General features: G+C 41.3%; 1 protein-coding gene across 1 annotated transcript in view; it reads left to right on the forward strand.

Moving 5' to 3' along the window:
• Positions 1–1,139: 1,139 nt before the first annotated feature.
• Positions 1,140–25,832, forward strand: part of DOCK3 (dedicator of cytokinesis 3) — a 258,008-nt gene continuing 233,315 nt past the window's right edge. The window contains exon 1 of the mRNA XM_056525156.1: positions 1,140–1,400. Coding sequence (XP_056381131.1) covers positions 1,364–1,400 — 37 coding nt within the window. The 5' untranslated portion in view covers positions 1,140–1,363. The remainder of the gene's footprint in view (positions 1,401–25,832) is intronic.

Consider the following 25,832-nt stretch of genomic DNA (forward strand, 5'->3'; position numbering starts at 1 on the left):
GTATAATATATAGCAGGGGCGGTGTATATGATATAGTAGAGGTGATGTATAATATATATATATATATATATATATATAGATAGATAGATAGATATATAGTACAGGGGTTGTATAATATAAAGCAGGGGCGGTGTATATGATATAGTAGAGTTGATGTATAATATATATATATATATATATATAGATAGATAGATAGTACAGGGATAGATAGATAAATAGATATATAGTACAGGGGTTGTATAATATATAGCAGGGGCGGTGTATATGATATAGTAGAGGTGATGTATATATATATATATAGTACAGGGGTTGTATATTATATGTAGTACAGAGGATGTATATGGTATAGTAGAGGTGATATATATATATATATATATATAGTACAGGGGTTGTATAATATATAGCAGGGGCGGTGTATATGATATAGTAGAGGTGATGTATAATATATATATATATATATATATATATATAGATAGATAGATAGATATAGATATATAGTACATGGGGTTGTATAATATATAGCAGGGGCGGTGTATATGATATAGTAGAGGTGATGTATAATATATATCTATCTATATATAGTACAGGGGTTGTATATTATATGTAGTACAGAGGATGTATATGGTATAGTAGAGGTGATATATATATATATATAGTACAGGGGTTGTATAATATATAGCAGGGGCGGTGTATATGATATAGTAGAGGTGATGTATAATATATATATATATATATAGATAGATAGATAGATATAGATATATAGTACATGGGGTTGTATAATATATAGCAGGGGCGGTGTATATGATATAGTAGAGGTGATGTATAATATATATCTATCTATATATAGTACAGGGGTTGTATATTATATGTAGTACAGAGGATGTATATGGTATAGTAGAGGTGATATATATATATATATATATATATATATATATATATATATATAGTACAGGGGTTGTATAATATATAGCAGGGGCGGTGTATATGATATAGTACAGGGGTTGTATATAGTTCACGGGGAGGGGGCACATAGTGTGCAGCAGGTGCGGTAGTACCGGCGGTATACATACATACAGACACCTGTACCAGTACTGGGAGGCGGCGGGGGCTGCCAGGGCCTCTTCTCTCCCCTCCTCTCTCCCTCCTCTCCTGGTCGCCGCCGCCGTCCCCTCCGCTCCTCCTTCTCCTCCTTCCGCTGCTGTCGGTGCATCATCCCCAGTAAGAGAGTGTATACAGCGCGGAGGACATGCGGCTCTACCGGGCCCCTTCGGCACTCTTGGGGCCCCCCGCTGCCCGCCAGTCCGGGTAATCCTGCACCCTCATGCTCCGGACACTGTGATCGCACCCTCGGGCGGCCGGGACGATGTGGTCCCCAACTGAAGAAGAGAAATACGGAGTGGGTGAGTGTCAGCTCCCGGGGCCCCTCACCGAGGGACGGATGGGGACATTGTATTTCTATAGTGTGTGATATAATGTGACACCTCAACTGGACGTGACAGGAATACAACACCGGAGAGGAGGGGAGTGCAGGAATGTGTCCGCACAACACTGTGTACACTACACTGCACTACACTACGCTACACTCTATACACTGTACTATACTACACTGCACTACACTACACTCTATACACTGCACTACGCTACACTCTATACACTACACTCTATACACTGCACTACACTACACTCTATACACTACACTCTATACACTGCACTACACTACACTCTATACACTGCACTACACTACGCTACACTCTATACACTACACTATACTACACTCTATACACTACACTACACTCTATACACTGCACTACACTACGCTACACTCTATACACTACACTATACTACACTCTATACACTACACTACATACACTGCAGTACACTACGCTACACTCTATACACTACACTCTATACACTGCACTACACTACGCTACACTCTATACACTGCACTACACTACGCTACACTCTATACACTACACTATACTACACTCTATACACTACACTACACTCTATACACTGCACTACACTACGCTACACTCTATACACTACACTCTATACACTGCACTACACTACACTCTATACACTGCACTACACTACGCTACACTCTATACACTTCACTATACTACACTCTATACACTACACTCTATACACTGCACTACACTACGCTACACTCTATACACTGCACTACACTACACTACACTCTATACACTACACTCTATACACTGCACTACACTACGCTACACTCTATACACTGCACTACACTACGCTACACTCTATACACTACACTCTATACACTGCACTACACTACACTCTATACACTGCACTACACTACGCTACACTCTATACACTACACTATACTACACTCTATACACTACACTACACTCTATACACTGCACTACACTACGCTACACTCTATACACTACACTATACTACACTCTATACACTGCACTACACTCTATACACTGCACTACACTACGCTACACTCTATACACCACACTCTATACACTGCACTACACTACGCTACACTCTATACACTGCACTACACTACGCTACACTCTATACACTACACTCTCTACACTACACTACGCTACACTCTATACACTACACTCTATACACTGCACTACACTACGCTACACTCTATACACTACACTGCACTACACTCTATACACTGCACTACACTACGCTACACTGTATACACTACACTCTATACACTGCACTACACTACGCTACACTCTATACACTACGCTACACTCTATACACTGCACTATACTACACTCTATACACTACACTACACTCTATACACTGCACTACACTATATACACTACACTGCACTACACTACGCTACACTATACACTACACTATACTACACTCTATACACTACACTACACTCTATACACTGCACTACACTACGCTACACTCTATACACTACACTATACACTGCACTACACTACGCTACACTCTATACACTACACTCTATACACTGCACTACACTATATACACTACACTACGCTACACTCTATACACTACACTATACTACACTCTATACACTACACTCTATACACTACACTATATACACTACACTGTACACACTGCACTACACTATACAACACTATATACACTACACTGTACTACACTCTATACACTACAGTACACTCTATACACTGCACTACACTCTATACACTACACTATATACACTACACTGTACACACTGCACTACACTATACAACACTATATACACTACACTGTACACACTGCACTACACTATACTACACTCTATACACTACACTATACTACACTCTATACACTACACTCACTACACTATACACTACACTATACTACACTCTATACACTATACTACACTCTATACACTACACTATACACTACACCGGATACACTACACTATACTACACTCTATACACTACACTATACTACACTCTATACACTATACTACACTCTATACACTACACTACACTCTATACACTGCACTACACTACGCTACACTCTATACACTACACTCTATACACTGCACTACACTACGCTACACTCTATACACTGCACTACACTACGCTACACTCTATACACTACACTCTATACACTGCACTACACTACGCTACACTCTATACACTACACTCTATACACTGCACTACACTACGCTACACTCTATACACTACACTGCACTACACTACGTTACACTCTATACACTGCACTACACTATGCTACACTCTATACACTACACTCTATACACTGCACTACACTACGCTACACTCTATACACTACACTGCACTACACTATGCTACACTCTATACACTGCACTATACTACACTCTATACACTACACTCTATACACTGCACTACACTATATACACTACACTGCACTACACTACGCTACACTATACACTACACTATACTACACTCTATACACTACACTACACTCTATACACTGCACTACACTACGCTACACTCTATATACTACACTCTATACACTGCACTACACTACGCTACACTCTATACACTACACTCTATACACTGCACTACACTATATACACTACACTACGCTACACTCTATACACTACACTATACTACACTCTATACACTACACTACACTCTATACACTGCACTACACTACGCTACACTCTATACACTACACTCTATACACTGCACTACACTATATACACTACACTGCACTACACTACGCTACACTCTATACTCTACACTATACTACACTCTATACACTACACTACACTCTATACACTGCACTACACTATATACACTACACTGCACTACACTACGCTACACTCTATACACTACACTATACTACACTCTATACACTACACTACACTCTATACACTGCACTACTCTACGCTACACTCTATACACTACACTCTATACACTGCACTACACTACGCTACACTCTATACACTACACTCTATACACTGCACTACACTATATACACTACACTATATACACTGCACTACACTATACAACACTATATACACTACACTGTACACACTGCACTACACTATACTACACTCTATACACTACAGTACACTCTATACACTGCACTACACTCTATACACTACACTATATACACTACACTGTACACACTGCACTACACTATACAACACTATATACACTACACTGTACACACTGCACTACACTATACTACACTCTATACACTACACTATACTACACTCTATACACTACACTCACTACACTATACACTACACTATACTACACTCTATACACTATACTACACTCTATACACTACACTATACACTACACTGGATACACTACACTATACTACACTCTATACACTACACTCTATACACTACACCGGATACACTACACTACACTATACTACACTCTATACACTACACTCTATACACTACACCGGATACACTGCACTACACTACGCTACACTCTATACACTACACTACACTCTATACACTGCACTACACTATACTACACTCTATACACTACACTCTATACACTACACTGCACTCTATACACTACACTATACTACACTCTATACACTACACCAGATACACTGCATTACACTATACTACACTCTATACACTACACTACACTCTATACTTCACTACACTATACTACACTCTATACACTACACTACACTCTATACACTGCATTACACTATACTACACTATATACAACACACTCTATACACTACACTACACTCTATACACTACACTATACTACACTCTATACACTGCACTACACTATACTACACTCTATACACTACACTCTATACACTGCACTGTACACACTGCACTACACTCTATACACTACACTGTACACACTGCACTACACTATACTACACTCTATACACTGCACTGTACACCCTGCACTACACTCTATACACTGCACTACACTATATACACTACATTGTACACACTGCACTACACTATACTACACTATATACACTACACTGTACACACTGCACTACACTATACTACACTCTATACACTACACTCTATACACTTCACTCTATACACTGTACTGTACACACTGCACTACACTCTATACACTACACTGTACACACTGCACTACACTATACTACACTATATACACTACACTGTACACACTTCACTACACTACACTACACTATATACACTATACTGTACACACTGCACTACACTATAGTACACTTTATACACTACACTCTATACACTGCACTGTACACACTGCACTACACTCTATACACTACACTGTACACACTGCACTACACTATACTACACTCTATACACTACACTTTATACACTGCACTGTACACACTGCACTACACTCTATACACTGCACCACACTATACTACACTATATACACTACACTGTACACACTGCACTACACTATACTACACTCTATACAGTGCACTACACTATACTACACTCTATAGACTACACTACACTATACTACACTCTATACACTACACTCTATACACTGCACTGTACACACTGCACTACACTCTATACACTACACTGTACACACTATACTACACTCTATACACTACACTACACTCTATACTTCACTACACTATACTACACTCTATACACTACACTACACTCTATACACTGCACTACACTATACTACACTCTATACACTACACTCTATACACTACACTACACTCTATACACTACACTATACTACACTCTATACACTGCACTACACTATACTACACTCTATACACTACACTCTATACACTGCACTGTACACACTGCACTACACTCTATACACTACACTGTACACACTGCACTACACTATACTACACTCTATACACTGCACTGTACACCCTGCACTACACTCTATACACTGCACTACACTATATACACTACATTGTACACACTGCACTACACTATACTACACTATATACACTACACTGTACACACTGCACTACACTATACTACACTCTATACACTACACTCTATACACTTCACTCTATACACTGTACTGTACACACTGCACTACACTCTATACACTACACTGTACACACTGCACTACACTATACTACACTATATACACTACACTGTACACACTTCACTACACTACACTACACTATATACACTATACTGTACACACTGCACTACACTATAGTACACTTTATACACTACACTCTATACACTGCACTGTACACACTGCACTACACTCTATACACTACACTGTACACACTGCACTACACTATACTACACTCTATACACTACACTTTATACACTGCACTGTACACACTGCACTACACTCTATACACTGCACCACACTATACTACACTATATACACTACACTGTACACACTGCACTACACTATACTACACTCTATACAGTGCACTACACTATACTACACTCTATAGACTACACTACACTATACTACACTCTATACACTACACTCTATACACTGCACTGTACACACTGCACTACACTCTATACACTACACTGTACACACTGTACTACACTCTATACGCTACACTCTATACAGTGCACTGTACACACTGCACTACACTATACTACACTGTATACACTACACTGTACACACTGCACTACACTCTATACACTACACTACACTATACTACACTATATACACTACACTGTACACACTGCACTACACTATACTACACTCTATACACTGCACTACACTATACTACACTATATACACTTCTCTGTACACACTGCACTACACTATACTACACTCTATACACTGCACTACACTATACTACACTATATACACTACACTGTACACACTGCACTACATTATACTACACTCTATACACTACACCGGATACATTGCACTATACACACTGCAAAACACTATACTACACTCTATACACTACACTACACTCTATACACTGCACTACACTATACTACACTCTATACACTACACTGGATGCACTGCACTACACTACACTACACTACACTCTATACACTACACTACACTCTATACACTGCACTACACTATACTACACTCTATACACTACACCGAATGCACTGCACTACACTACACTCTATACATTACACTCTATACCAGTGGTTCCTAACCTTGTTGGAGGTACTGAACCCCACCAGTTTCATATGCGCATTCACCGAACCCCTCTTAATTGGAAAAAAAAAAAGATTTTTTCAAATTCAAAACATAGGAGGTATATATTTAAGTATATATTTATACACAGGTGCACAAAATGAACAAAACCATTAAGAACAAAGAACAAAACTATGAAAACATGATTTTCACACAAAAACATAATGAATATTTACTGCAAATCAGTGTGACTTCTGCTGTTGTCTTTCAGAGACCAGTTCAGAAATGCGCGGCTTTACCTTGGCAAGTGCCACTCTTGCAACAATGGCAGTGTTCCCCCACATTAAGCAGGCAGTGTTCCCCCACTTTAGGCAGGCAGTGTCCCCCCACATTAGGCAGGCAGTGTTCCCCCATATTAGGCAGACAGAGTTCCCCCACATTAGGCAGGCAGTGTTCCCCCACATTAGGCAGGCAGTGTTCCCCCCATATTAGGCAGACAGAGTTCCCCCACATTAGGCAGGCAGTGTTCCCCCACATTAGGCAGGCAGTGTTCCCCCACATTAGGCAGGCAGTGTTCCCCCACATTAGGCAGACAGAGTTCCCCCACATTAGGCAGGCAGTGTTCCCCCACATTAGGCAGGCAGTGTTCCCCCACAGTAAGCAGGCAGTGTTCCCCCACATTAGGCAGACAGAGTTCCCCCACATTAGGCAGGCAGTCTTCCCCCCACATTAGGCAGGCAGTGTTCCCCCACATTAGGCAGGCAGTGTTCCCCCACATTAGGCAGGCAGTGTTCCCCCACATTAGGCAGGCAGTGTTCCCCCACATTAGGCAGGCAGTGTTCCCCCACATTAGGCAGGCAGTGTTCCCCCACATTAGGCAGGCAGGGTTCCCCCACATTAGGCAGGCAGTGTTCCCCCACATTAGGCAGGCAGTGTTCCCGCACATTATGTAGGCCATTGGTCTTCAACCTGCGGACCTCCAGATGTTGCAAAACTACATGCTGGGAGTTGTAGTTTTGCAACTTCTGGAGGTCCACAGGTTGAAGACCACTGATGTAGGCAGTGTTCCCCCACAGACATACAGCCTCCAGCCATATACACTGTATGGCTGGAGGCTGTATGCCTGTGTACTGCCCACTTCAGTGCTCCGACCACCACTCCGGCTATAGCAGCAGGTCTCGGGACCGGTGGTCGGAGCACCGAAGATGACGTGCCGCTGGTCACTTACCAAGCTGGCCAGCGCGCGTCTTCCTCCTTCTCTATCCTCCGGTCCTCAGCGCCTTCGTTTCCATGGGCGCACGCATGGGACGTCAGTGACGTCCCGGCATGCGCAATGTCCCGGCGGCCCTGCATTTTTAAACTTAACGCAGGGCCATAGGGAGTAAATTGTGATGGGGGAATTGCCCCGTCGCTACAGGACGGGCAAACAACGGCTCCGCTCGGGGCCCCAAGCAATTGCTTGGTTTGCCCATCCTGTTGCGACCTCCCCCGCCGAACCCCCTGGGGTTCGATCGAACCCAGATTAAGAACCACTGCTCTATACACTGCACTACACTATAATACACTCTATACACTGCACTACACTATACTACACTATATACACTACACTGTACACACTGCACTACACTATACTACGCTCTATACACTGCACTGTACACACTGCACTACACTATACTACACTCTATACACTACACTGTAAACACTGCACTGTACACACTGCACTACACTCTATACACTACACTACACTATACTACACTATATACACTACACTGTACACACTGTACTACACTATACTACACTCTATACACTACACCGGATACACTGCACTACACTCTATACATTACACTCTATACACTGCACTACACTATACTACACTCTATACACAACACTGTACACACTGCACTACACTATACTACACTCTATACGCTACACTCTATACACTGCACTGTTCACACTGCACTACACTATACTACACTCTATACACTGCCCTACACTCTATACACTGCACTACACTCTATACACTGCACTACACTATACTACACTCTATACACTACACCGGATACACTGCACTACACTCTATACATTACACTCTATACACTGCACTACACTATACTACACTCTATACACAACACTGTACACACTGCACTACACTATACTACACTCTATACGCTACACTCTATACACTGCACTGTTCACACTGCACTACACTATACTACACTCTATACACTGCCCTACACTCTATACACTACACTACACTCTATACACTGCACTACACTATACTACACTCTATACACTACACCGGATACACTGCACTACACTACACTCTATACATTACACTCTATACACTGCACTACACTACACTACACTCTATACACTGCACTGTACACACTGCACTACACTATACTACACTCTATACACTGCACTACACTATACTACACTCTATACACTGCACTACACTATACTACACTCTATACACTACACTCTATACACTGCACTGTACACACTGCACTACACTATACTACACTCTATACACTACACTCTATACACTGCACTGTACACACTGCACTACACTATACTACACTCTATACACTGCACTACACTATACTACACTCTATACACTGCACTGTACACACTGCACTACACTATACTACACTCTATACACTACAATGTACACACTGCACTACACTATACTACACTCTATACACTACACCGGATACACTGCACTACGCTATACTACATTCTATACACTACACTCTACACACTGCACTACACTACACTCTATACACTACACTGTACACACTGCACTGCACTACACTCTATACACTATACTATACTATACTCTATACACTACTTTGTATACACTGCACTACACTCAAACACTATGCTACACTGTACACACTGCTCAAACACTACACTGTGTACACTACACCGGATACACTGCACAACACTACTACATTATATACACTACATTGTATACACTGCACAACACTATACTACACTCAATAGACTATGCTACACTGTACACACTGCTCAACACTACATTGTATACACTACACTGGATACACTGCACAACACTATTCTACATTATATACACTATGCTACACTGTGCCCACTGCTCAACACAACACTGTATACACTACACAGTACACACTGCTCAACACAACACTGTATACACTACACCATATACACTACACTGTACACACTGCTAAACACTACATTGTATACACTACACTATATACACTACACTATATACACTACACTGTACGCACTGTTCAACACTACATTGTATACACTACACCAGATACACCGATACACTACATCTGATACATTGCACTACACTATATACACTATGCTATACTGTACACACTGCTCAACACTACATTGTATACACTACACCTGATACACTGCACAACACTATACTACACTCTATACACTATGCTACACTGTACACACTGCTCAACACTACATGTTATACACTACACTGGATACACTGCACAACACTATACTACGTTATATACACTACTTCGTATATACTGCACTGTGCACAATGCTCAACACAACACTGTATACACAACACTGTACACATTGTTCAACACTACATTGTGTACACTACACTAAATACACTGCACAACACTATACTACACTCTATACACTATGCTACACTGTACACACTGCTCAACACTACATGTTATACACTACACTGGATACACTGCACAACACTATACTACGTTATATACACTACTTCGTATATACTGCACTGTGCACAATGCTCAACACAACACTGTATACACTACACTGTACACACTGTTCAACACTACATTGTATACACTACACTAGATACACTGCACTACACTATGCTACACTCTATACACTATGCTACACTGTAAACACTGCTCAACACTACATTGTGTACACTACACCGGATACACTGCACTACACCACACTGTATACACTGCACTACACTATACTACACTCTATACACTATGCTACACTGTACACACTGCTCAACACTACACTGTGAATACTACACCGGATACACTGCACAACACTATACTACACACTCTATACACTATGCTACACTGCACAACATTATACTACACTCTATACACTATGCTACACTGTACACACTGCTAAACACTACATTGTATACACTACACTGGATACACTACATCTGGTACACTGCACTACACTATACCACACTCTATACACTATGCTACACTCTATTCACTATGCTACACTGTACACACTGCTCAACACTACATTGTGTACACTACACCGGATACACTGCACTACACCACACTGTATACACTGCACTACACTATACTCTATACACTACACTGTATACATTGCACTACACTATACTACACTCTATACACTATGCTACACTGTACACACTGCTCAACACTACACTGTGAATACTACACCGGATACACTGCACAACACTATACTACACACTCTATACACTATGCTACACTGCACAACATTATACTACACTCTATACACTATGCTACACTGTACACACTGCTAAACACTACATTGTATACACTACACTGGATACACTACATCTGGTACACTGCACTACACTATACCACACTCTATACACTATGCTACACTCTATTCACTATGCTACACTGTACACACTGCTCAACACTACAGGGTGGGCCATTTCTATGGATACACCTTAATAAAATAGGAATGGTTGGTGATATTAACTTCCTGTTTGTAGCACATTAGTATATGTGAGGGGGGAAACTTTTCAAGATGGTTGGTGACCATGGCGGCCATTTTGAAGTCGGCCATTTTGAATCCAACTTTTGTTTTTTCAATAGGAAGAGGGTCATCTGACACATCAAACTTATTGGAAATTTCACAAGAAAAACAATGATGTGCTTGGTTTTAACGTAACTTTATTCTTTCATGAGTTATTTATAAGTTTCTGACCACTTATAAAATGTGTTCAATGTGCTGCCCATTGTGTTAGATTGTCGATGCAACCCTCTTCTCCCACTCTTCACACACTGATAGCAACACTGCAGGAGAAATGCTAGCACAGGCTTCCAGTATCCGTATACACTGCTATATACTACTATATACACGCAGGAGAAATGCTAGCACAGGCTTCCAGTATCCGTAGTTTCAGGTGCTGCACATCTCGTATCTTCACAGCATAGACAATTGCCTTCAGATGACCCCAAAGATAGAAGTCTAAGGGGGTCAGATCGGGAGACCTTGGGGGCCATTCAACTGGCCCACAACGACCAATCTACTTTCCAGGAAACTGTTCATCTAGGAATGCTCAGACCTCACACCCATAATGTGGTGGTGCACCATCTTGCTGGAAAAACTCAGGGAACGTGCCAGCTTCAGTGCATAAAGAGGGAAACACATCATCATGTAGCAATTTCGCATATCCAGTGGCCTTGAGGTTTCCATTGATGAAGAATGGCCCCACTATCTTTGTACCCCATATACCACATTATACCATCAATTTTTGTGTTCCAACAGTCTTGGAGGGATCTATACAATGTGGGTTAGTGTCAGACCAATAGCTGTGGTTTTGTTTGTTAACTTCACTATTCACATAAAAGTTTGCCTCATCACTGAACAAAATCTTCTGCGTAAACTGAGGGTCCTGTTCCAAATTTTGTTTTGCCCATTCTGCAGCACCTGAAACTATGGATACTGGAAGCCTGTGCTAGCATTTCTCCTGCGGTGTATATAGTAGTATATAGCAGTGTATAGGGATACTGGAAGCCTGTGCTAGCATTTCTCCTGCGGTGTATATAGTAGTATATAGCAGTGTATATGGATACTGGAAGCCTGTTCTAGCATTTCTCCTGCGGTGTATATAGTAGTATATAGCAGTGTATACGGATACTGGAAGCCTGTTCTAGCATTTCTCCTGCAGTGTTGCTATCAGTGTGTGAAGAGTGGGAGAAGAGGGTTACATTGACAATCCAACACAATGGGCAGCACATTGAACACATTTTATACGTGGTCAGAAACTTGTAAATAACTCATGAAAGAATAAAGTTACGTTAAAACCAAGCACATCATTGTATTTCTTGTGAAATTCCCAATATGTTTGATGTGTCACATGATCCTTTTCCTATTGAAAAAAACAAACGTTAGATTCAAAATGGCCGACTTCAAAATGGCCGCCATGGTCACCACCCATCTTGAAAAGTTTCCCCCCTCACATATACTAATGTGCCACAAACAGGAAGTTAATATCACCAACCATTCCCAATTTATTAAGGTGTATCCATATAAATGGCCCACCTGTACATTGTTTACACTACATTGGATACACTGCACAACACTGTATTACAGTATATAAACTACACCGTATACACTACACTGTACACACTGCTCAACACTACATTGTATACACTACACCGGATACACTGCACAACACTATACTACACTATAAAACTACACTGCACTACACTATACTACACTCTATACACTATGCTGCACTGTACACACTGCTCAACACTACATTGTGTACACTACACTGGATACACTGCACAAGACTATACTACATTATATACACTACTTCGTATACACTACACTGTGCACACTGTTTAACACAACACTGTATACACTACACTGTATACACTACACTGTACACACTGATCAACACTACATTGTATACACTACACCATATATACTGCACATTATACTACACTCTATACACTATGCTACACTGTACACACTGCTCAACACTACATTTTATTCACCAACAGATACACTGCACAACACTATACTACATTATATACACTACACCGTATACACTACACTGTGCACACTACTCAACACAACACTGTGTACACTACACTGTACACACTGTTCAACACTACCTAGTATACACTACACGGGATACACTGATACACTACATCTGATACACTGCACAACAGTATACTATTCTACACTCTATACACTATGCTACACTGTACACACTGCTCAACACTACATTGTAAACACTACACCGGATACACTGCACAACACTATACTACATTATATACACTACACAGTATACACTACACTGTATGAACTGCACAACACCTCACTGTATACACAGCACTGCACTCCATAAACACTACACTGGAAACACTACACCATATACACAACACCACAATACACCATACGCACAACACTATATTGTGTACACTGCACTGTATACCATATACACTACACTGTATACACAACACTGCACTACAGTGTACACACTGGAAAACCCTACATTACATTGAATACACTAGAGTGTATACAACACTATACTGTATAGACTGTACAACTTGGGAGACCCAACAATATGCTATACACAACCCTACACAGTAGTGCATAGTGCATTACACAGGATACACAACCACATACTTAAACAACACTACACCATTTACACAACATGATATACATGGCACAGTACAGAATAAAGACCACTTTATAGTATACACTACATAGCAAATGTTATGCAACATTCTACTGCACACAACATAGGATACATAGCACTACACTGCACATACTACACAACACAAGCACTATACCCTAGATACTACACAGCACAGAATACAACACTACCCAGTCTAAAATAACAACACACTATACTATGTCATATACACTACACAGCACAGGATACAACTCTGTAAGCAACACAATACAATGTACACTACACAGGATACATATCCCAACATTGGATACAGGACACAGCAATGAAAATACAAAGTCACTATATACATCCAATTGACAACACTATACCATACACTACACAACTCTATATATACTATACTCAGCCCCACACAACTCTTTATATACTACACTTAGCCCAACACAACTCTTTATATACTACACTCAGCTCAACACAACTCTGCACAGAGTACACTCAGCCCAAAACAACTCTTCATATACTACACTCAGTTCAACACAACTCTTTATATACTACACTCAGCCCAACACAACTCTGCATATCCTACACTCTGCCCAACACAACTCTTTATATATTACACTCAGCCCAACACAACTCTGCACATACTACACTCAGCCCAACACAACTCTACATATACCACACTCAGTTTAACACAACTCTTTATATACTACACTCAGCCCAACACAACTCTGCATATCCTACACTCTGCCCAACACAACTCTTTATATATTACACTCAGCCCAACACAACTCTGCACATACTACACTCAGCCCAACCCAACTGTTTATATATTACACTCAGCCCAACACAACTGTTTATATGCTACACTCAGCCCAACACAACTCTGCATATACCTCACTCAGCTCAACACAACTCTGCACAGAGTACACTCAGCCCAACACAACTCTTTATATACTACACTCAGCCCAACACAACTCTTTATATACTACACTCAGCCCAACACAACTCTGCATATCCTACACTCTGCCCAACACAACTCTTTATAACACTCAGCCCAACACAACTCTGCATATCCTACACTCTGCCCAACACAACTCTTTATATATTACACTCAGCTTAACACAATTCTTCACACACTACACTCAACCCAACACAACTCTTTATATACTACACTCATCCCAACAAAACTCTTTATATACTGCACTCAGCCCAACACAACTCTGCATATAATACACTCTGCCCAACACAACTCTTTATATATTACACTCAGCTTAACACAGTTCTGCACATACTACACTCAGCCCAACACAACTCTTTATATACTACACTCAGCCCAACAAAACTCTTTATATACTACACTCAGCCCAATAAAACTCTTCATATACTACACTCAGCTCAACACAACTCTGCACAGAGTACACTCAGCCCAACACAACTCTTCATATACTACAATCCCCCCAACACAACTCTGCACAAAGTAAACTCAGCCCAACAAAACTCTTCATATACTACAATCCCCCCCAAGACAACTCTGCACAGAGTAAACTCAGCCCAACACAACTCTTCATATACTACAATCCCCCCAAGACAACTCTGCACAGAGTACACTCAGCCCAACACAACTCTTCATATACTACACTCAGCTCAACACAACTCTACACAGAGTGCACTCAGCCCAACACAACTCTTCATATACTACAATCCTCCCAACACAACTCTGCACAGAGTACACTCAGCCCAACACAACTCTTCATATATTACAATCCTCCCAACACAACTCTGCACGGAGTACACTCAGCCCAACACAACTCTTCATATACTACAATCCCCCCAACACAACTCTGCAGGGAGTACACTCAGCCCAACACAACTCTTCATATACTACAATCCCCCCAACACAACTCTGCACAGAGTACACTCAGCCCAACACAACTCTTCATATACTACAATCCTCCCAACACAACTCTGCACAGAGTACACTCAGCCCAACACAACTCTTCATATACTACAATCCCCCCAACACAACTCTGCACAGAGTACACTCAGCCCAACACAACTCTTCATATACTACAATCCTCCCAACACAACTCTGCACAGAGTACACTCAGCCCAACACAACTCTTCATATACTACAATCCTCCCAACACAACTCTGCACAGAGTACACTCAGCCCAACACAACTCTTCATATACTACAATCCTCCCAACTCAACTCTGCACGGAGTACACTCAGCCCAACACAACTCTTCATATACTACAATCCTCCCAACACAACTCTGCACAGAGTACACTCAGCCCAATACAACTCTTCATATACTACAATCCTCCCAACACAACTCTGCACAGAGTACACTCAGCCCAACACAACTCTTCATATACTACAATCCCCCCAACACAACTCTGCACAGAGTACACTCAGCCCAACACAACTCTTCATATACTACAATCCCCCCAACACAACTCTGCACAGAGTACACTTAGCCCAACACAACTTTGCATATATTACACTTAGTCCAACACAACTCTGCATATATTCCACTTACCCTAATACAGTCCTGCAGTTTTAGACCAATACAGCCTTGTAAGTATTATGCTTTACTATATACACAATCCAACATAACCCTGCACAACATACTACAGGGGGAGTTTTCAGGCATAATATAGTTTGCGTTTTTTGTACAACCACCATCTTTACTTTTGTGCTACTCATGGTAGTGGGAGGAGTGTAGTGGGAGGTAGTGTGGCCTCTCATGGACAGACAGATTTACTATAATTTATGGCAGAAATTGGTATAAATTGTAGCTAAAATCAATTCCTCAAGCTCAATCTATGACATCATGCATGGCCGCTCATCCACATATTAAACATTGAGCTAATGCATCTTAGAATAATTTACAAAACTAGCGTGAAGTTCATTTTAATAAAACTTTATCAGCCCACCTGCAAACTTCTCAACCACCTCTTTAAAATGAGTCCCTGACCTTAGAAGCGTAGTGTGTGTGTGGCAAACACCACTGCCCGAACACCAACACCTACAGGCGGAAGGACCCAGCAGCACTAGGCTGCACCACCCACGGGCACAGCACTGCAGAAATCTGTGGCAGCCAATCTGGACAGATGCAACAAATTTGTTTAGAGGTCTGCCCATTTTGGTGGGCTTTAGTAAATCTGTCCCCTTGTTCATCCCAACACAACCCTGCATGCATTATGCACTACTGAGCCCAACACAATCCTGAATGTATTTACTCAGCCCTGCAAAATCCCTTCATGCACTACACCCACCCCAACACAACCCTCTGCACAACACAAGCCCACGAATACTACAGTCACCCTAGCACACATCACACAGTGTAAAAGGAGCAGTACACAGTCACACCTGCTGATTTTAGGACAAGCGGATTGTCTGCTGATGGTCACGACTGATCATCTTCTTGGGGTGACTTCTGCTCTGCACCTCCGTTACAGTCACAGGTGGAGGCGGCTGTGCTAGCATGAGGGGGTGAACTGCTAATACAACTGAGAACATTTGTGTCAGAATCAGAAAACCAGAAGTCACAGAGTGTAAGATCGTGATTTAGCTTCAGCAATTATATATACTACAACTCCCAACAGCTACTAGCTGGTAATGATTGGTGACATAATTCCAAAAAAGCAGTATGCTGGGACATGTAGTTACATTACATATTGCTTTGGTTAAGATATTGAGATATAATTATTCATTGGTGTCACTGCTGATCTCTAGTGAATGGATAGGCTGTATTCTCAGTGATGTCACTGCTGATCTCTAGTGAATGGATAGGCTGTATTCTTAGTGATGTCAATGCTGATCTCTAGTGAATGGATATGATGTATTCTCAGTGATGTCACTGCTGATCTCTAGTGAATGGATAGGATGTATTCTCAGTGATGTCACTACTGATCTTTAGTGAATGGATAGGCTGTATTCTCAGTGATGTCACTGCTGATCTCTAGTGAATGGATAGGATGTATTCTCGGTGATGTCACTGCTGATCTCTAATGAATGGATAGGATGTATTCTCAGTGATGTCACTGCTGATCTCTAGTGAATGGATAGGATGTATTCTCAGTGATGTCATTACTGATCTCTAGTGAATGGATAGGCTGTATTCTCAGTGATGTCACTGCTGATCTCTAGTGAATGGATAGGATGTATTCTCAGTGATGTCACTGCTGATCTCTAGTGAATGGATAGGCTGTATTCTCAGTGATATCACTGCTGATCTCTAGTGAATGGATAGGATGTATTCTCAGTGATGTCACTGCTGATCTCTAGTGAATGGATAGGCTGTATTCTCAGTGATGTCACAGCTGGTCTCTAGTGAATGGATAGGCTGTATTCTCAGTGATGTCACTGCTGATCTCTAGTGAATGGATAGGCTGTATTCTCAGTGATGTCACTGCTGATCTCTAGTGAATGGATAGGCTGTATTCTCAGTGATGTCACAGCTGGTCTCTAGTGAATGGATAGGCTGTATTCTCAGTGATGTCACTGCTGATCTCTAGTGAATGGATAGGCTGTATTCTCAGTGATGTCACTGCTGATCTCTAGTGAATGGATAGGCTGTATTCTCAGTGATGTCACAGCTGATCTCTAGTGAATGGATAGGCTGTATTCTCAGTGATGTCACTGCTGATCTCTAGTGAATGGAAAGGCTGTATTCTCAGTGATGTCACTGCTGATCTCTAGTGAATGGATAGGCTGTATTCTCAGTGATGTCACTGCTGATCTCTAGTGAATGGATAGGATGTATTCTCAGTGATGTCACTGCTGATCTCTAGTGAATGGATAGTCTGTATTCTCAGGGATGTCACTGCTGATCTCTAGTGAATGGAAAGGCTGTATTCTCAGTGATGTCACTGCTGATCTCTAGTGAATGGATAGGATGTATTCTCAGTGATGTCACTGCTGATCTCTAGTGAATGGATATGATGTATTCTCAGTGATGTCACTACTGATCTCTAGTGAATGGATAGGCTGTATTCTCAGTGATGTCACTGCTAATCTCTAGTGAATGGATAGGCTGTATTCTCAGTGATGTCACTACTGATCTCTAGTGAATGGATAGGCTGTATTCTCAGTGATGTCACTGCTGGTCTCTAGTGAATGGATAGGCTGTATTCTCAGTGATGTCACAGCTGATCTCTAGTGAATGGATAGGATGTATTCTCAGTGATGTCATTACTGATCTCTAGTGAATGGATAGGCTGTATTCTTAGTGATGTCACTGCTGATCTCTAGTGAATGGATAGGCTGTATTCTCAGTGATGTCACAGCTGATCTCTAGTGAATGGATAGGATGTATTCTCAGTGATGTCATTACTGATCTCTAGTGAATGAATAGGCTGTATTCTCAGTGATGTCACTGCTAATCTCTAGTGAATGGATAGGCTGTATTCTCAGTGATGTCATTACTGATCTCTAGTGAATGGATAGGATGTATTCTCAGTGATGTTACTGCTGATCTCTAGTGAATGGATAGGCTGTATTCTCAGTGATGTCACTGATGATCTCTCTGAATGGATAGGATGTATTCTCAGTGATGTCACTGCTGATCTCTAGTGAATGGATAGGATGTATTCTCAGTGATGTCACTACTGATCTCTAGTGAATGGATAGGATGTATTCTCAGTGATGTCACTGCTGAACTCTAGTGTATGGATAGGATGTATTCTCAGTGATGTCACTGCTGATCTCTAGTGAATGGATAGGCTGTATTCTCAGTGATGTCACTGCTGATCTCTAGTGAATGGATAGGATGTATTCTCAGTGATGTCACTGCTGATCTCTAGTGAATGGATAGGCTGTATTCTCAGTGATGTCACTGCTGATCTCTAATGAATGGATAGGCTGTATTCTCAGTGATGTCACTGCTGATCTCTAGTGAATGGATAGGATGTATTCTCAGTGATGTCACTGCTGATCTCTAGTGAATGGATAAGCTGTATTCTCAGTGATATCACTGCTGATCTCTAGTGAATGGATAGGCTGTATTCTCAGTGATGTCACTACTAATCTCTAGTGAATGGATAGGCTGTATTCTCAGTGATGTCACCGCTGATCTCTAGTGAAAGGATAGGCTGTATTCTCAGTGATGTCACTGCTGATCTCTAGTGAATGGATAGGCTGTATACTCAGTGATATCACTGCTGTTCTCTAGTGAATGGATAGGCTGTATTCTCAGTGATGTCACTGCTGATCTCTAGTGAATGGATAGGCTGTATTCTCGGTGATGTCACTGCTGATCTCTAGTGAATGGATAGGATGTATTCTCAGTGATGTGACTACTGATCTCTAGTGAATGGATAGGCTGTATTCTCAGTGATGCCACTGCTGATCTCTAGTGAATGGATAGGCTGTATTCTCAGTGATGTCACTGCTGATCTCTAGTGAATGGGTAGGCTGTATTCTCGGTGATGTCACTGCTGATCTCTAGTGAATGGATAGGATGTATTCTCAGTGATGTGACTACTGATCTCTAGTGAATGGATAGGCTGTATTCTCAGTGATTTCACTGCTGATCTCTAGTGAATGGATAGGATGTATTCTCAGTGATGTCACTGCTGATCTCTAGTGAATGGATAGGCTGTATTCTCGGTGATGTCACTGCTGATCTCTAGTGAATGGATAGGATGTATTCTCAGTGATGTCACCGCTAATCTCTAGTGAATGGATAGGCTGTATTCTCAGTGATGTCACTGCTGATCTCTAGTGAATGGATAGGATGAATTCTCAGTGATGTCACTGCTGATCTCTAGTGAATGGATAGGCTGTATTCTCAGTGATGTTACTGCTGATCTCTAGTGAATGGATAGGCTGTATTCTCAGTGATGTCACTGCTGATCTCTAGTGAATGGATAGGCTGTATTCTCAGTGACGTCACTGCTGATCTCTACTGAATGTATAGGCTGTATTCTCAGTGACGTCACTGCTGATCTCTAGTAAATGTATAGGCTGTGTTCTCAGTGATGTCACTGCTGATCTCTAGTAAATGGATAGGATGTATTCTCAGTGATGTCACTGCTGATCTCTAATGAATGGATAGGCTGTATTCTCAGTGACGTCACTGCTGATCTCTAGTAAATGTATAGGCTGTGTTCTCAGTGATGTCACTGCTGATCTCTAGTAAATGGATAGGATGTATTCTCAGTGATGTCACTGCTGATCTCTAGTGAATGGATAGGCTGTATTCTCAGTGATGTCACTACTGATCTCTAGTGAATGTATAGGTTGTATTCTCAGTGATGTCACTACTAATCTCCTTTGAATGGATAGGCTGTATTCTCAGTGATGTCACCGCTGATCTCTAGTGAATGGATAGGCTGTATTTTCATTGATGTCACTGCTGATCTCTAGTGAATGGATAGGATGTATTCTGAGTGAAGTCACCGCTGATCTCTAGTAAATGGATAGGATGTATTCTCAGTGATGTCACCGCTGATCTCTAGTGAATGGATAGGCTTTATTCTCAGTGATGTCACTGCTGTTCTCTAGTGAATGGATAGGCTGTATTCTCAGTGATGTCACTGCTGATCTCTAGTGAATGGATAGGCTGTATTCTCAGTGATGTCACTGCTGATCTCTAGTGAATGGATAGGATGTATTCTCAGTGATGTGACTACTGATCTCTAATGAATGGATAGGCTGTATTCTCAGTGATGTCACTGCTGATCTCCAGTGAATGGATATGATGTATTCTCAGTGATGTCACTGCTGATCTCTAGTGAATGGATAGGCTGTATTCTCAGTGATGTCACCGCTGATCTCTAGTGAATGGATAGGCTGTATTCTCAGTGATGTCACTGCTGATCTCTAGTGAATATATAGGCTGTATTCTCAGTGATGTCACTGCTGATCTCAAGTGAATGGATAGGCTGTATTCTCAGTGATGTCACTGCTGATCTCTATGAATGGATAGGCTGTATTCTCAGTGATGTCACTGGTGATCTCTAGTGAATGAATAGGCTATATTCTCAGTGATGTCACTGCTGATCTTTAGTAAATGGATAGGATGTATTCTCAGTGATGTCATTACTGATCTCTAGTGAATGGATAGAGTGCATTCTCAGTGATATTACTGCTGCTCAGTGAATGGATAGGATGTATTCTCAGTGATATCACTACTGATCTCTAGTGAATGAATAGGCTGTATTCTCAGTGATGTCACTTCTGATCTCTAGTGAATGGATAGGATGTATTCTCAGTGAGGTCACTGCTGTTCTCTAGTGAATGGATATGATGTATTCTCAGTGATGTCACTACTGATCTCTAGTGAATGGATAGGATGTATTCTCTGTGATGTCACTGCTGATCTCTAGTGAATGGATAGGATGTATTCTCAGTGATGTCACTACTGATCTCTAGTGAATGGATAGGATGTATTCTCAGTGATGTCACTGCTGATCTCTAGTGAATGGATAGGATGTATTCTCTGTGATGTCACTACTGATCTCTAGTGAATGGATAGGATGTATTCTCTGTGATGTCACTGCTGATCTCTAGTGAATGGATAGGATGTATTCTCAGTGATGTCACTACTGATCTCTAGTGAATGGATAGGATGTATTCTCAGTGATGTCACTGCTGATCTCTAGTGAATGGATAGGATGTATTCTCTGTGATGTCACTACTGATCTCTAGTGAATGGATAGGATGTATTCTCTGTGATGTCACTGCTGATCTCTAGTGAATGGATAGGATGTATTCTCAGTGATGTCACTACTGATCTCTAGTGAATGGATAGGATGTATTCTCAGTGATGTCACTGCTGATCTCTAGTGAATGGATAGGATGTATTCTCTGTGATGTCACTGCTCATCTCTAGTGAATGGATAGGATGTATTCTCAGTGATGTCACTGCTGATCTCTAGTGAATGGATAGGATGTATTCTCAGTGATGTCACTGCTGATCTCTAGTGAATGGATAGGCTGTATTCTCAGTGATGTCACCGCTGATCTCTAGTGAATGGATAGGCTGTATTCTCATTGATGTCACTGCTGATCTCTAGTGAATGGATAGGCTGTGTTCTCAGTGATATCATTGCTGGTCTCTAGTGAATGTATAGGATGTTTTCTGAGTGATGTCACCGCTGATCTCTAGCAAATGGATAGGATGTATTCTCAGTGATGTCACCGCTGATCTCTAGTGAATGGATAGGATGTATTCTCAGTGATGTCACTGCTGATCTCTAGTGAATGGATAGGATGTATTCTCAGTGATGTCAATGCTGATCTCTAGTGAATGGATAGGATGTATTCTCAGTGATGTCACTGCTGATCTCTAGTGAATGGATAGGATGTGTTCTCAGTGATGTCACTGCTGATCTCTAGTGAATGGATAGGATGTATTCTCAGTGATGTCACTACTGATCTCTAGTGTATGGATAGACTGTATTCTCATTGATGTCACCGCTGATCTCTAGTGAATGGATAGGATGTATTCTCAGTGATGTCACTGCTGATCTCTAGTGAATGGATAGGCTGTATTCTTAGTGATGTCACCGCTGATCTCTAGTGAATGGATAGGCTGTATTCTCAGTGATGTCACTGCTGGTCTCTAGTGAATGGATAGGATGTATTCTCAGTGATGTCACTGCTGATCTCTAGTGAATGGATAGGCTGTATTCTCAGTGATGTCACTGCTGATCTCTAGTGAATGGATAGGCTGTATTCTCAGTGATGTCACCGCTGATCTCTAGTGTATGGATAGACTGTATTCTCATTGATGTCACTGCTGATCTCTAGTGAATGGATAGGCTGTGTTCTCAGTGATATCATTGCTGGTCTCTAGTGAATGTATAGGATGTTTTCTGAGTGATGTCACCGCTGATCTCTAGCAAATGGATAGGATGTATTCTCAGTGATGTCACCGCTGATCTCTAGTGAATGGATAGGATGTATTCTCAGTGATGTCACTGCTGATCTCTAGTGAATGGATAGGATGTATTCTCAGTGATGTCAATGCTGATCTCTAGTGAATGGATAGGATGTATTCTCAGTGATGTCACTGCTGATCTCTAGTGAATGGATAGGATGTGTTCTCAGTGATGTCACTGCTGATCTCTAGTGAATGGATAGGATGTATTCTCATTGATGTCACTACTGATCTCTAGTGTATGGATAGACTTTATTCTCATTGATGTCACCGCTGATCTCTAGTGAATGGATAGGATGTATTCTCAGTGATGTCACTGCTGATCTCTAGTGAATGGATAGGCTGTATTCTTAGTGATGTCACCGCTGATCTCTAGTGAATGGATAGGCTGTATTCTCAGTGATGTCACTGCTGGTCTCTAGTGAATGGATAGGATGTATTCTCAGTGATGTCACTGCTGATCTCTAGTGAATGGATAGGCTGTATTCTCAGTGATGTCACTGCTGATCTCTAGTGAATGGATAGGATGTATTGTCAGTGATGTCACTACTGATCTCTAGTGTATGGATAGGCTGTATTCTCAGTGATGTCACTGCTGATATCTAGTGAATAGATAGGCTGTATTCTCAGTGATGTCACTGCTGATCTCTAGTGAATGGATAGGCTGTATTCTCAGTGATGTCACTGCTGATCTATAGTGAATAGATAGGCTGTATTCTCAGTGATGTCACTGCTGATCTCTAGTGAATATATAGGCTGTATTCTCAGTGATGTCACTGATGATCTCTAATGAATGGATAGGCTGTATTCTCAGTGATGTCACTCCTGATCTCTATGAATGGATAGGCTGTATTCTCAGTGATGTCACTGCTGATCTCTAGTGAATGAATAGGCTGTATTCTCTGTGATGTCACTGCTGATCTCTAGTGAATGGATAAGCTGTATTCTCAGTGATGTCACTGCTGTTCTCTAGTGAATGGATAGGCTGTATTCTCAGTGATGTCACTGCTGATCTCTAGTGAATGGATAGGATGTATTC

Source organism: Hyla sarda, chromosome 6 (genome assembly GCF_029499605.1).
Source record: "Hyla sarda isolate aHylSar1 chromosome 6, aHylSar1.hap1, whole genome shotgun sequence".
Classification (NCBI taxonomy): Eukaryota; Metazoa; Chordata; class Amphibia; order Anura; family Hylidae; genus Hyla; species Hyla sarda.